Below are 16454 nucleotides of genomic sequence, written 5' to 3' on the forward strand. Positions count from 1 at the left end.
TTGGGCCATTAAGCAGAATTACAATAAAAACTAAGACCAGGTGGGATTATTTCTATCTGTGGCCCTCACTCACTGCACACTCAGGCTTTGCTCCTCTGCTGTCAGTGAGTGTGAGGTACCATATGGGCCCCAGTACAGCACAAAGCTCTAATGAATCAGCACTGAGTACAGAGGGGGAGGGTGCCGGACAAAGACGCCCATTTCCCTGTGACAGAGGAGCTGTAGCAATGGCTGCCCTGCCCTGCCCAGTGTAATCCCCGAGCCTAGGGCCACAACTCTGCTTCTTGCTGACTGACCCATGAGCCTGCTCGGTAGCTACCGCAAAAAAACCAACAATGACGGTTATGAGTCTTTGCAGCTGGTGGAAACCAACGGGGAACCGAGTAGCAGCGGCACAGAGCGAGCAGGGAGCAAGGCGGGACTGAGCCCGGCAACGGTAGCTTCTTCCGGGGGCCCAGCACCTTCAGCATCGCCCGTATCCAAGAGCCCCGCCAGGCAGCCAGGCTTCAGCACCATGGACAGCTCAGGTACTGAACAGCAATGGCGTTTGCTCCCCTCTCCCTGCAGTCTCTCCCTGACCCCTGCATGAGCTGTGCTGTCTCTCCCTGACCCCTGCATGAGCTGTGCTGTCTCTCCCTGACATCTGTATGAGCTGTGCTGTCTCTCCCTGACCCCTGCATGAGCTGTGCTGTCTCTCCCTGACATCTGTATGAGCTGTGCTGTCTCTCCCTGACATCTGCATGAGCTGTGCTGTCTCTCCCTGACCCCTGCATGAGCTGTGCTGTCTCTCCCTGACTTCTGTATGAGCTGTGCTGTCTCTCCCTGACCCCTGCATGAGCTGTGCTGTCTCTCCCTGACCCCTGCATGAGCTGTGCTGTCTCTCCCTGACATCTGTATGAGCTGTGCTGTCTCTCCCTGACATCTGCATGAGCTGTGCTGTCTCTCCCTGACCCCTGCATGAGCTGTGCTGTCTCTCCCTGACTTCTGTATGAGCTGTGCTGTCTCTCCCTGACATCTGCATGAGCTGTGCTGTCTCTTCCTGACCCCTGCATGAGCTGTGCTGTCTCTCCCTGACTTCTGTATGAGCTGTGCTGTCTCTCCCTGACTTCTGTATGAGCTGTGCTGTCTCTCCCTGACATCTGCATGAGCTGTGCTGTCTCTCCCTGACTTCTGTATGAGCTGTGCTGTCTCTCCCTGACCACTGCATGAGCTGTGCTGTCTCTCCCTGACCACTGCATGAGCTGTGCTGTCTCTCCCTGACTTCTGTATGAGCTGTGCTGTCTCTTCCTGACCACTGCATGAGCTGTGCTGTCTCTCCCTGACCCCTGCATGAGCTGTGCTGTCTCTCCCTGACCCTTGCATGAGCTGTGCTGTCTCTCCCTGACCCTTGCATGAGCTGTGCTGTCTCTCCCTGACCCCTGCATGAGCTGTGCTGTCTCTCCCTGACCACTGCATGAGCTGTGCTGTCTCTCCCTGACCACTGCATGAGCTGTGCTGTCTCTCCCTGACTTCTGTATGAGCTGTGCTGTCTCTTCCTGACCACTGCATGAGCTGTGCTGTCTCTCCCTGACCCCTGTATGAGCTGTGCTGTCTCTCCCTGACCCCTGCATGAGCTGTGCTGTCTCTCCCTGACCCCTGCATGAGCTGTGCTGTCTCTCCCTGACCACTGCATGAGCTGTGCTGTCTCTCCCTGACCACTGCATGAGCTGTGCTGTCTCTCCCTGACTTCTGTATGAGCTGTGCTGTCTCTTCCTGACCACTGCATGAGCTGTGCTGTCTCTCCCTGACCCCTGCATGAGCTGTGCTGTCTCTCCCTGACCCCTGCATGAGCTGTGCTGTCTCTCCCTGACCCCTGCATGAGCTGTGCTGTCTCTCCCTGACCCCTGTATGAGCTGTGCTGTCTCTCCCTGACATCTGTATGAGCTGTGCTGTCTCTCCCTGACATCTGCATGAGCTGTGCTGTCTCTTCCTGACCCCTGCATGAGCTGTGCTGTCTCTCCCTGACTTCTGTATGAGCTGTGCTGTCTCTCCCTGACTTCTGTATGAGCTGTGCTGTCTCTCCCTGACATCTGCATGAGCTGTGCTGTCTCTCCCTGACTTCTGTATGAGCTGTGCTGTCTCTCCCTGACCACTGCATGAGCTGTGCTGTCTCTCCCTGACCACTGCATGAGCTGTGCTGTCTCTCCCTGACTTCTGTATGAGCTGTGCTGTCTCTTCCTGACCACTGCATGAGCTGTGCTGTCTCTCCCTGACCCCTGCATGAGCTGTGCTGTCTCTCCCTGACCCCTGCATGAGCTGTGCTGTCTCTCCCTGACCCCTGCATGAGCTGTGCTGTCTCTCCCTGACCCCTGCATGAGCTGTGCTGTCTCTCCCTGACCCCTGCATGAGCTGTGCTGTCTCTCCCTGACTTCTGTATGAGCTGTGCTGTCTCTCCCTGACTTCTGTATGAGCTGTGCTGTCTCTCCCTGACTTCTGTATGAGCTGTGCTGTCTCTCCCTGACTTCTGTATGAGCTGTCTGTGCTGTCTCTCCCTGACTTCTGCATGAGCTGTGCTGTCTCTCCCTGACTTCTGTATGAGCTGTGCAGTCTCTCCCTGACCACTGCATGAGCTGTGCTGTCTCTCCCTGACTTCTGTATGAGCTGTGCAGTCTCTCCCTGACCCCTGCATGAGCTGTGCTGTCTCTTCCTGATCCCTGCATGAGCTGTGCTGTCTCTCCCTGACCCCTGCATGAGCTGTGCTGTCTCTCCCTGACCCCTGCATGAGCTGTGCTGTCTCTTCCTGACCACTGCATGAGCTGTGCTGTCTCTCCCTGACCACTGCATGAGCTGTGCTGTCTCTCCCTGACCCCTGCATGAGCTGTGCTGTCTCTCCCTGACCACTGCATGAGCTGTGCTGTCTCTCCCTGACCACCACATTCTGTTACTGTAGCTGTATGTGTTATATCTAAGCATTATTCTCATCTGGCAGTAATAGAGTGTTGTATTGTGTGACTGTAATATCTGTTGTATTGTGTGACTGTAATATCTGTATCTATTGTATTGTGTGACTGTATTATCTATATCTATTGCATTGTGTGACTGTAATATCTGTATCTATTGTATTGTGTGACTGTATTATCTATATCTATTGCATTGTGTGACTGTAATATCTATATCTATTGTATTGTGTGACTGTAATATCTGTATCTATTGTATTGTGTGACTGTATTATCTATATCTATTGCATTGTGTGACTGTAATATCTATATCTATTGTATTGTGTGACTGTATTATCTATATCTATTGCATTGTGTGACTGTAATATCTGTATCTATTGTATTGTGTGACTGTATTATCTATATCTATTGCATTGTGTGACTGTAATATCTATATCTATTGCATTGTGTGACTGTAATATCTATTGTATTGTGTGACTGTAATATCTGTATCTATTGTATTGTGTGACTGTAATATCTGTATCTATTGTATTGTGTGACTGTATTATCTATATCTATTGCATTGTGTGACTGTAATATCTATATCTATTGTATTGTGTGACTGTATTATCTATATCTATTGCATTGTGTGACTGTAATATCTGTATCTATTGTATTGTGTGACTGTATTATCTATATCTATTGCATTGTGTGACTGTAATATCTATATCTATTGCATTGTGTGACTGTAATATCTATATCTATTGTATTGTGTGACTGTATTATCTATATCTATTGCATTGTGTGACTGTAATATCTATATCTATTGTATTGTGTGACTGTATTATCTGTATCTATTGTATTGTGTGACTGTATTATCTATATCTATTGCATTGTGTGACTGTAATATCTGTATCTATTGTATTGTGTGACTGTAATATCTATATCTATTGTATTGTGTGACTGTGATATCTGTATCTATTGTATTGTGTGACTGTAATATCTATATCTATTGTATTGTGTGACTGTAATATCTATTGCATTGTGTGACTGTAATATCTATATCTATTGTATTGTGTGACTGTTTTATCTATATCTATTGCATTGTGTGACTGTAATATCTGTATCTATTGTATTGTGTGACTGTATTATCTATATCTATTGCATTGTGTGACTGTAATATCTATATCTATTGCATTGTGTGACTGTAATATCTATATCTATTGTATTGTGTGACTGTATTATCTATATCTATTGCATTGTGTGACTGTAATATCTGTATCTATTGTATTGTGTGACCGTATTATCTATATCTATTGCATTGTGTGACTGTAATATCTATTGTATTGTGTGACTGTAATATCTATATCTATTGCATTGTGTGACTGTAATATCTGTATCTATTGCATTGTGTGACTGTAATATCTATTGCATTGTGTGACTTTAATATCTGTATCTATTGCATTGTGTGACTGTAATATCTATTGTATTGTGTGACTGTAATATCTGTATCTATTGCATTGTGTGACTGTAATATCTGTATCTATTGCATTGTGTGACTGTAATATCTATTGTATTGTGTGACTGTAATATCTGTATCTATTGCATTGTGTGACTGTAATATCTGTATCTATTGTATTATGTGACTGTAATATCTATTGCATTGTGTGACTGTAATATCTGTATCTATTGCATTGTGTGACTGTAATGTCTGTATCTATTGCATTGTGTGACTGTAATATCTATTGGATTGTGTGACTGTAATATCTGTATCTATTGCATTGTGTGACTGTAATATCTATCTATTGCATTGTGTGACTGTAATATCTATTGTATTGTGTGACTGTAATATCTGTATCTATTGTATTGTGTGACTGTAATATCTATTGTATTGTGTGACTGTAATATCTGTATCTATTGCATTGTGTGACTGTAATATCTATTGGATTGTGTGACTTTAATATCTGTATCTATTGCATTGTGTGACTGTAATGTCTGTATCTATTGCATTGTGTGACTGTAATATCTATTGGATTGTGTGACTGTAATATCTGTATCTATTGCATTGTGTGACTGTAATATCTATTGCATTGTATGACTGTAATATCTATCTATTGCATTGTGTGACTGTAATATCTGTATCTATTGCATTGTGTGACTGTAATATCTATTGTATTGTGTGACTGTAATATCTATTGTATTGTGTGACTGTAATATCTATTGTATTGTGTGACTGTAATATCTGTATCTATTGCATTGTGTGACTGTAATATCTATTGTATTGTGTGACTGTAATATCTATTGTATTGTGTGACTGTAATATCTGTATCTATTGTATTGTGTGACTGTAATATCTATTGTATTGTGTGACTGTAATATCTGTATGTATTGTATTGTGTGACTGTAATATCTATTGTATTGTGTGACTGTAATATCTGTATCTATTGCATTGTGTGACTGTAATATCTATTGTATTGTGTGACTGTAATATCTGTATCTATTGTATTGTGTGACTGTAATATCTATTGTATTGTGTGACTGTAATATCTGTATCTATTGTATTGTGTGACTGTAATATCTATTGTATTGTGTGACTGTAATATCTGTATCTATTGTATTGTGTGACTGTAATATTTGTATCTATTGCATTGTGTGACTGTAATATCTGTATCTATTGCATTGTGTGACTGTAATATCTGTATCTATTGTATTGTGTGACTGTAATATCTATTGTATTGTGTGACTGTAATATCTGTATCTATTGCATTGTGTGACTGTAATATCTGTATCTATTGTATTGTGTGACTGTAATATCTATTGCATTGTGTGACTGTAATATCTGTATCTATTGCATTGTGTGACTGTAATATCTATTGTATTGTGTGACTGTAATATCTGTATCTATTGCATTGTGTGACTGTAATATCTGTATCTATTGTATTGTGTGACTGTAATATCTATTGTATTGTGCGACTGTAATATCTGTATCTATTGCATTGATATAGAACTATGCAAACAATGGCTCTAGATATTCTTAGATTTCCAAAAACTCTGCAGTGAGAAAAATCCAGTCTGTATTTGTTTGAGCTGATTCATTACAGTATGAAGATAAATATATAGATTCCTAACATACAATTTGGAGGATCTTTTTACTTATTTCAAAATTTCTTAGAATTTGTGTCAAATGTATTGAAATGTGTAGTCATTAAACCATATGATACTTTAAATGCCCAGTGTCATATCAAACAAATTATATATTGCAGAACATACTGGCCCATAGTTATTAAGGTCTGGCGGACCTGATCCGACAGTGCGGATCAGGTCCGCCAGACCTCGCTGAATACGGCGAGCAATACGCTCGCCGTATTCAGCATTGCACCAGCAGCTCACAAGAGCTGCTGGTGCAACGCGGCCCCCTGCAGACTCGCGGCCAATAGGCCGCCAGCAGGGGGGTGTCAATCAACCCGATCGTACTTGATCGGGTTGATTTCCGGCGATGTCTGTCCGCCTGCTCAGAGCAGGCGGACAGGTTATGGAGCAGCGGTCTTTGTGACCTCTGCTTCATAACTGCTGTTTCTGGCGAGTCTGCAGGCTCGCTAGAAACACGGGGCATCAAGCTCCAATCGGATCTTGATACATATGCCCCACTGAATCTAATTAGACTATGCTTTTAAATTCATATAATACAGTATTACAATAATGTAATCTGTTAAATGACACTATTGATCAGCATATTTATTTATTTCTCAGTGAGACATATTGCATTGTATAAACCCAGAAACTTCCATGAGTCATATTTTGAGATCTAAATAGCACCACAGGATTTCACCATTATAATTCATCAGAATACACCATGAAAATGGAATTAATATCGGGATACTTACACATTTGTTTTATTTCTGTAAACCCTTAAACTAATAACAGATTCAGACCTAGATTACGAGTTTTGCGTTCGTGTTTTAACGCTGAAAATATGGCCATTTCAGTGTTAAAACAGTAACGCAGCCATGACGAGTCTTGTCGGTATAGCTGTACCGCAAGCATTTTAGCCTGTAACGCAACGTCAGTCCTGTACTCGAAAAAATGACGTTTTTTCATGGGATTTCCATAGCGCTGCCATTACAAGTTTTGCGGTGAGGCTAAAACACTTGCGTTACACCCTATACCGACACGCAGAGCCGCCACTAGAAATATTGGGGCCCCTGACTTAACCATTGATCAGGGCCCCCCCCCCCCTTTGACATGTGCAATTTTTGACCAGGTGACTAAAATGTATATGCACTTTATTCTTAAGTGTCTATTTAAACTTGGAAATGTTGTAAAGGTAGAAACATACAGACACACACACACACACACACACACACAGACCCACTCATACACTGAAACACACACACACTCACACATAAGGATTCACATATAGACACTCTAGCAGACATGCAAAGAAACACACAAACACACTCAGACACAGACACTCAGCACTTGTTTACATTGACCTGACAAGTAATGAGGTAAACTACAGTTTTGTAAAAAAAGGAGATTTAGAAAATAAAATATGGAGTTCTGATTATCTTTTTGTAAAGGAAGATGCCAACTAAATGATGACAACAGCATGCAGTGGCTGAAAGGAAGGGCCCTGAACTGCCTAAACAATCATTTAAAGGTTAAATGGTGGATTGGTGACTTCCGGAAAGGTCTCGTTAGTCTCAAAGTCTGTAGAAAGAGGTGAATAATCAGTAGTAAGGTCAAAATGTCCTAAAAAGGAACAGACAATGGACACACAAACTCAAACTTGCACATACACCCAAGGAAACACCGACAGAGACAGCCTCAGAAAACACACAAAGACATACACACCCACAGAGACACCCACAGAAAACACGCAAAGACATACACACACAGAGAGACAACCACATAAAACACAGAAAGACATACATACACACACCCTCACTGAGACATCCACAGAAAACACACAAAGACATACACACACCCTCACAGAGACATCCATAGAAAACACACACCCTCACAGAGACATCCACAGAAAACAGACATACATACATACATACATACATACATACACACACACACACACACACACACACACACCCTCACAGAGACATCCACAGAAAACACAGACATACACACCCACCCTCACAGAGGCAGCCATAGAAAATACACAGACAAACATACACACACCCTCACAGAGACACCCATAGAAAAAGCTCAAAGACATATGCACACACCCTCAGACATCAACAGAAAATGCACAAAGACATACACACCCACCCTCACAGAGAGACCCACAGAAAAAAATACATACACACTCATAGAGACCCAAACCAAAGCTCAAAGACATATGCACACACACCCTCACAGACATCCACAGAAAATGCACAAAGACATACACACCCACCCTCACAGAGAGACCCACCGAAAAAAAAAAAACCCATACACACTCATAGAGGCACAAACCAAAGCACAAAGACATAAACACAGACACCCACAGAAACACTCACAGGAGGAAACATTTATGCACCTTGCATCCCCTAAATCAACATTGTGTGACATGCATGATAAAAAAATTTGCAGAAATTAAGAGATCAATTTTTAAAGAATCATATTTGTAAATGTGCAAACAAAAATAATTTTGTGAATTCAAAATTGTACATTAATGATCTGGGTAGATGGCTAGATGAAGAAAAGTACTTTTAAAAGGTTGACATATGTTTGTTTGTTTTTTTCCCATTTTCCCAACCAAGAGCACCACTTCAAATATAGTGTACAAATGTTTCCATCTGTCAGGTGTACTTATGGATTTTGAAAATGCTGTACTCTATATGGTCTTGGTGGAACCATAAGCTGTGGTACTCATACCATTAGATCTGGTTAAATGCAGGATTTAGGCTCGTTGGTATGTATTTCAAAATTAAGTCAGCTGTAGTGTAAACTGAACAGTTTTAATTTAACCTGTCTCATTTCAAACACTGAGCAATCTTAGTCTGAGAGTATAACATTTTATGCAGATGTAAAAATCTTAGATAAAATGCCTCCTTGCATCTGGAAAGTCCTTGCATAAAGGGGCAGTAAACTGGAATGTAATTAAAAAAAATAAATAATATATATATATATATATATATATATATATATATATATAAATATATATATATATATATATATATATATATATATATATATATATATATATATATATATATATATATACTGTATGTGTGTATATATATATATATATATATATATATATACTGTATGTGTGTATATATATATATATATATATATATATATATATGTGTGTGTATATATATATATATATATATATATATATATATATATATATATATATATATATATATATATATATATATATATATATATATATATATATATATAAATAAAAAAATGCATATCTGCCAAAAGGGCACCTACCATTTGTGTATTGAGGAGGAAACATTTCTGCATGGTTCTAAATATAGAATTTCTACAGCATTGTCAAATAATCATAAATACACTGCTGTTAAAAAAATGTGTTTTTATGGATCCCTGGCCCCACCATACAACTACTACCACACTGAAGTTACAATCTGAAATTGCACAAAGAAATAAACATTTGCTAAGTAAGTCCTACCTCCTCTGCAAATGAAAGTGATCTGCCGTCTGACTCAGGCACACACTGTACAAACAAAGTGCCAAGTCTGTCTCACACTGCGCATAGTGGTTTAGTGCACACTCAGAAATCCTCTCAAATGCTAATACTTTACTACTTGTAATAACATTTCCCACGCTCAATTAGCACTCTGCTGTAGTACCCACTGGTGGCTACCATAATTTTAATTTTTTTTTTTTTAGTTCTTGCCTCATGGGCCCCCCCTGGCCCATTGGGCCCCTGACAGGAGTCACCCCTGTCACCCCCTGATGGCGGCCCTGCACACGATCCGTTTTGCAATCTGAGAGCAGTAGTTATGAGTTTTTTGCAACAAAACGGTTACACAAAGTACACTAACTGCCATAAACTACCTATTAACCCCTAAACCGAGGCCCTCCCGCATCGCAAACACTATATTAAAGTTATTAACCTTTAATCTGCCGCTCTTGACATCGCTGCCACTAATAAAATTATTAACCCCTATTCCGCCGCTCCCTGACATCGCAGCCACTATAATAAAGTTATTAACCCCTATTCCCCCCGCACATCAACATCGCCCACACTATAATAAAGATATTAACCCCTATTCTGCCGCTTCCCGACATCGCCACCACTAAATAAAGTTATTAACTCCTAAACCTCTGGCCTCCCACATCACTAAATAAACCTAATAACCCCTAAACTGCCAGCCCCCCCCCCCTGGCCAAAAATTAAATTAAACTATTAAACTATTAACCCTTAAACCTAACAACCCTCTAACTTTAAATTAAAATTACAAACTATAAATTAAACTAACATTACTATTATACTAAAAATAAAATAACTACAAATTAAATAAATTAAATTACTCATTAAAAAAAAAACTAACACTACTAAAAAAAAACAACTACAATTGCAAAAAAATAAAAAATACTAAATTATAAAAAATACTAAAGTACAAAAAATAACAAACACTAAATTACGGAAATAAAAGCCCAATCCCTAATCTTAAAAAATCCCCACCCTAATCCCTGAAGATCCACTTACAGTTTTTGAAGTCATTGATGTCTATGGGGAAAGCGTGCACGAGCACGTCCAAAGCAGCGCTTGTATTTTGTGCGGTATGGAGCTTAACGCAACCATATTGCACGCACAGGGAGGGTGAAATAACGCTACTTTTGTTGCGTTTGTTTCGCCCCCACTATAGTGCAAAACTTGTAATCTAGGTGTCAGTCTTTAAAAGGACATGAAACCCAAAATGTTTCTTTCATGATTCAGAGAAAGCAAAGAATTAAAAAAAAATTTTCCCCCTCTTTTATCTAATTTTGCTTTGTTATCTTGGTATCCTTTGTCAAAAAGCATATCTAGGTAGGCTCAGGTGGGCTCAATGAACTACAGCGAGCTAGCTGTTTATTGGTGGCTGCACATATATGCATATGCCTATTGTTACTGACCTACCAGATGTTTTCAGCCAATAGTGCATAGGTTTTTTGTGCTTTCTGAATCATGAAAGAGATTTTATTTTTTGTTTCATACACAATGAACTGTGTGAGAGCGCAATATTTTCAGTGATTATAAAGTCAGTGCAATTGCCTGCATTGGTCAGTGTAATAATCGATACTGCATTGTCTTAATATATAATTATAACAATATTCTAAGCCATATAGACCTTAAATTCTCTATTAAAAGAGAGTAATATAATAACTGTACTTTCAACCACTAATATGATATTTGCTTTTTAATACTTTTAGAATGAGCAGACATTTTATATAGATTATAGGTAAATTATTATTATTTTTTCTTTTCAATGTATTTTATTTTATTTTCAAAATAAATAAGTAACATTGCACCCATCAGTGCACAACACAATATATAAAACTAAGAACAGAAATACAGCAGATAACATAAACAGAGGCGGTGTCATCCTGATCTGGGCTAGAACACCACCCGTATTGCAAATTTTACAGTATCATATTTGAGCATAAGTAGTTGTTCCATGTGGGAGTAGGTGGGAAGCGGGGGGGGGGGGAGAGAGGGGCAGTATATGGGTAAAGGGGAAGTTGGGAAGACCAGGAGAGCTCAATATAGAGCGTCTGATAATCCAGGAGGAGTATACGGAGTGTGACAGGGGTAGTCGACAATGTGCTCTGAGTAGAAGGAGGTTGGGGGAGGCCAAAAGTAACCATCTAAACACAAGACAGTGGGGGGCTCTAAATATCTATGTCCGGAGACCAATGTGTATCAAACTTGGATTTCCAATCAGCCCAAATAATTTGAAAAAGGTCTATTATTCCAGTGGAGAAAAAGATATTCTTCTCCATGGCATACATGTAAGCCATGAGCCTGGTTATGTCAGACCATCGGGGGGTATTGTCGCCTTCCAGGATCTGGCTATTGAGAGTTTAACCACTGAGAACAAATAGATACTCAAATATCCTTGGTACTTTGGTACCCTACAGGTAGCTATATGTAGTAAGGCTGTTTCCGGGGTTCTGGGTAACGTGATCCCCAAATCAGTTAAAAGGGAGAAGCAAGCTCTCCAGAGTGGCTTAATCTTGGGACAACTCCACTATATATGGGTCATATTCCCAGATTGACCACAGTTCCTCCAACATAAAGGTGTGGATGATGGGAATATTTTAGCTAATATAGTTGGGACGTAGTATCAGTGAGTAAGGATTTTAAAGTACGTTTCATAAATAGTGACACAGTGTAGTGCTTGTTTCGTGAGTGTAAACGTACGCTGCCAATCTTCCTTGGGTATGGATATATTAAGTTTTTGTTCCCATTTCAATATGTGAGAGGCTTTATCATTAGGTACGGCGCCATCCATTAAGCTATAATGGATAGACATAGGTGTCCCCAGTGTAATTCCCTGTTTCCACCTTGTAAGTTGTCGGTTTAAAGAGAGACGAAACCCCCAACTGGTAAGTAAACTTATTACTCTGGTGTGTTCAAAGGGTAAATGGGGTGGGATTTGAAAGGTAGTACTAAGCTGATCTAAGGTGATAAATGAGTCTTTTTGTGTAGAAGACCACATGTCCGCCACTCTCTCTATGCCCAGTCTTGTCCACAGATTTGCATGTGAGTCAGGCAGTCGCGGCAGAAGTCCATACATAGAGGTGATAGGGGAGGGATGGGGCGCTATGTGTTTATAATGCCTGAGGTGTTTCCATATGGCTAGGCATTCATTAATTATAATATTATCTATTGCTAGGGTCCGCCTGCAATGTGGAGGGGTCCATATAAGGTCTTCCAGCAGGACATGATGGGGGAGCAAAGCTTGTTCCAGAGATCTCCACTTACTGTTGGAGTCCTTGACGCCCCATTGTGAAATGTGCGTAAGCATCGCCGCCTCAAAATATCTAGTTATGGATGGGGAGGCTGCCCACCCATGTTCTCTTGGTTATTGGAGGGTCTTGTGTGCTAGTCTAGGAGGCCTGCCCTGCCATATATATCTAGTGGTTTCACTTTGGAATTGGAGTATGATGTGTTTGGGTACTCGGATAGGGAGACACCTAAATAAATAGGTTAACTTTGGGAGGAAGCTCATCTTGATTGCAGCTGCTTTCCCCAGCCAAGAGATCGATTCATAATTCCAATTATGTTTTAGGGATCTAAGTTCTGACAGGAGGGGTTGGTAATTAGTTTTCACCACAGTTGAAATATCATGTGATCGCTTAACCCCTAAGTGTGTGAAATGAGAGGACTTTATGACGAACTTATATGTATCTTGAATATGTGTGGCCACTACAACAGGGAAACCCCTCAGAAAGACCTCAGTTTTATGTTGGTTAAGCTTAAAATATGACATACCACCAAACCTCTCTAGGATCTCTAGGAGTCTGGGTATGGTTTGTAGTGGGTTAGAGGATAGTATTGTAGTGTTGTCAGCAAAAAGTGCCTCCTTATGGGTAGTTCCATGAATAGTTACTCCCTCGAGTACCTTATCATTTCTAATTTGGGCTGCCAGGGGTTCTAGCGCCAATGCAAACAGTAGTGGGGAGAGGGGGCACCCCTGCCACATCCCGTTAGTGATTGAAAAGGGGGTAGAGTTAAATCCCACTCCCCTAATCGAGGCCGAGGGGTGAGAGTATAAAGCTTTAATAGCCAGAATAGTTTTTTCCGGGAATTGAAAGTTACTTAAGTCCTGCCACAGATAATACCATCGGACCCAATCAAATGCTTTCTCTGCGTCAAGGGATATTACAGCTATGGGTCTGTTTAATCTATTAGATTCTGTAAGTATATTTAACAGTCGCCTAGTATTGTCCGGTCCCTCTCTTCCCGGGATGAAGCCCACTTGATCAGGATTTATAAGATCTGGCAATAGAGTAGATATTCGATTCGCAAGTAGTTTGGAATAGATCTTAATATCTGAGTTAATCAAAGAGAGAGGTCTATAGTTTATACAAAGCGTGGGGTCTTTATCTGGCTTGGGGATGGTAATTATAGTCGCCTCGAGAAACTCCTTACTAAATGCACCTTCCGCATTTGCTAAATTGATGAAGTTGAGTAGAAGCTGCGAAAATTCCCGGATATGTTAAATAAAAGATTGCTGTATACCCATCGGGCCCGGAGGCTTTAAGGGGCTTTAGATTTTTGATAACGCGTTTTATCTCTTGGAGCGAGAATGGATTATTAAGGGACTCCTTTTGATCTTTATTAAGGGGGGGAAGATGTAGTGAGGTTAGGAAGGAGCTGATGGTCTCTGAGGGGGCAGCAGAAGTAAGTTTGTTATCTCGGATATTATATAATGATGAGTAATAGTCTTTAAATTGCTGACCTATTTGGGTTGGGAGTTTAAAGCTCTGACCCTCTTTTCTAAGAGTATGAATTCTAGAAGCACCTACCCGCTTCCTAAGTCTGTTAGCTAGGACCGAATCAGCTTTGTTACCCTTGGTGTACATGGTTTGTTTCAATTTAAGGAGGTTGGCTTGAGTCCTTTTAAACTTAAAGTGAAGGTCAAGTCTGGGGTTATGCTTAGCAGTTTTCAATATGTTATCTAAAATCAGTATGATGTTCATTCATCAAATACTAGATAAATCCAAGCAAAAGTTTTAATTTTTATGTTTTGAATCCGCTCTGTTTATGCTGTATATTCCGCCCGTCATCGAGCTTCTATTGATTGACATATTTCGCCTCCAATCTATTGTTTACCCCCGTGGCGTCCAGCCCCTTTTCAGTTTCGTCATTGAGACCTTATGCTCATGCGTGTAAATAAACATTGCGTCATCATCGGCATGCTTGTTCATGTTACGTGTCCGCTCTCTAAATTCATACAAAGTTACGTCCGTGAATGAAACGCATGCGCTATTGAGCTGACGATACGCATGCGCATTGCAAAGAAAACAAGGGTGCACGAGCGTAGTAGATGTCATCGCAGAAAATGCAGCATGTCTGCATAAAGAACAGGACACATGCAGGAACTGTTAGCGCTTTAACTTTTCAGTGCTGCTCCACATTAGGCTATTCTCTCTAAACAGAGCTGTTCTCTGGCTGCACTGTATGTGTAAGTTTTCCTCATCACAGTTCATTCAGAGCAAAGTGCTGTTTTAAGCGAACAGTGAAATATGCAGTAGCGCTGCAAAGCAGTAGTGCATTGATTAATTGGCTCTCAGAGATTGTTTCAAGCTCATCCCCTAGCCTTTAACTGTCTGCAAAGCTGTTTTTTCTGAATGTAAGACGTTTGTCTGCAGCTAATTTGCAATGCAATTTTTAACTACTGCACTATATTATAAAACTTTAAATATTGCTTTATTCTCTATTTAACTAACACGTTGCAATTGAACTGGTGCTTTAGTGTAACTGCCTAATTTAAAATTATTTTTGATTTAAAAATGACCTGCAGAAAAATTTTCACTAAAAAAATCTCATTGCAGAAAGTGAAAAAAAGTTCTGCCTCTGGGATGGCACATATGAACTAGCACTGTCTGGCTGTAGTGCATGGGAGTGAGCACAATGTTATCTATATGGCACATATGAACTAGCACTGTCTGGCTGTAGTGCATGGGAGTGAGCACAATGTTAAATATATGGCACATATGAACTAGCACTGTCTGGCTGTAGTGCATGGGAGTGAGCACAATGTTAAATATATGGCACATATGAACTAGCACTGTCTGGCTGTAGTGCATGGGAGTGAGCACAATGTTATCTATATGGCACATATGAACTAGCATTGTCTGCCTGTAGTGCATGGGAGTGAGCACAATGTTAAATATATGGCACATATGAACTAGCACTGTCTGGCTGTAGTGCATGGGAGTGAGCACAATGTTAAATATATGGCACATATGAACTAGCACTGTCTGGCTGTAGTGCATGGGAGTGAGCACAATGTCAAATATATGGCACATATGAACTAGCACTGTCTGGCTGTAGTGCATGGGAGTGAGCACAATGTTAAATATATGGCACATATGAACTAGCACTGTCTGGCTGTAGTGCATGGGAGTGAGCACAATGTTAAATATATGGCACATATGAACTCGCATTGTCTGGCTGTAGTTCACGGAAGTGAGCACAATGTTATCTATATGACACATGAACTAGCACTGTCTGCCTGTAGTGCACGGTAGTGAGCACATTGTTATCTATATGGCACATGTGAACTAGCACTGTCTGCCTGTAGTGCACGGTAGTGAGCACATTGTTATCTATATGGCACATGTGAACTAGCACTGTCTTCCTGTAGTGCACGGTAGTGAGCACATTGTTAGCTATATGGCACATGTGAACTAGCACTGTCTGGCTGTAGTGCACGGTAGTGAGCACAATGTTATCTATATGACACATGAACTAGCACTGTCTGCCTGTAGTGCACGGTAGTGAGCACATTGTTATCTATATGACACATGAACTATTACTGTCTGCCTGTAGTGCACGGTAGTGAGCACATT

The 16454-nt window shown here is 40.6% G+C and overlaps 1 protein-coding gene across 1 annotated transcript in view; it reads left to right on the top strand.

The window, feature by feature from the left end:
* Positions 1 to 229: 229 nt before the first annotated feature.
* The window catches only part of DNAJC6 (DnaJ heat shock protein family (Hsp40) member C6), a 328505-nt gene continuing 312280 nt past the window's right edge, over positions 230 to 16454 (top strand). Inside the window, exon 1 of the mRNA XM_053693681.1 lies at positions 230 to 527. Within this exon, the coding sequence (XP_053549656.1) occupies positions 299 to 527 (229 nt within the window). The 5' untranslated portion in view covers positions 230 to 298. The remainder of the gene's footprint in view (positions 528 to 16454) is intronic.

This window comes from Bombina bombina, chromosome 10, assembly GCF_027579735.1.
Source record: "Bombina bombina isolate aBomBom1 chromosome 10, aBomBom1.pri, whole genome shotgun sequence".
Classification (NCBI taxonomy): Eukaryota; Metazoa; Chordata; class Amphibia; order Anura; family Bombinatoridae; genus Bombina; species Bombina bombina.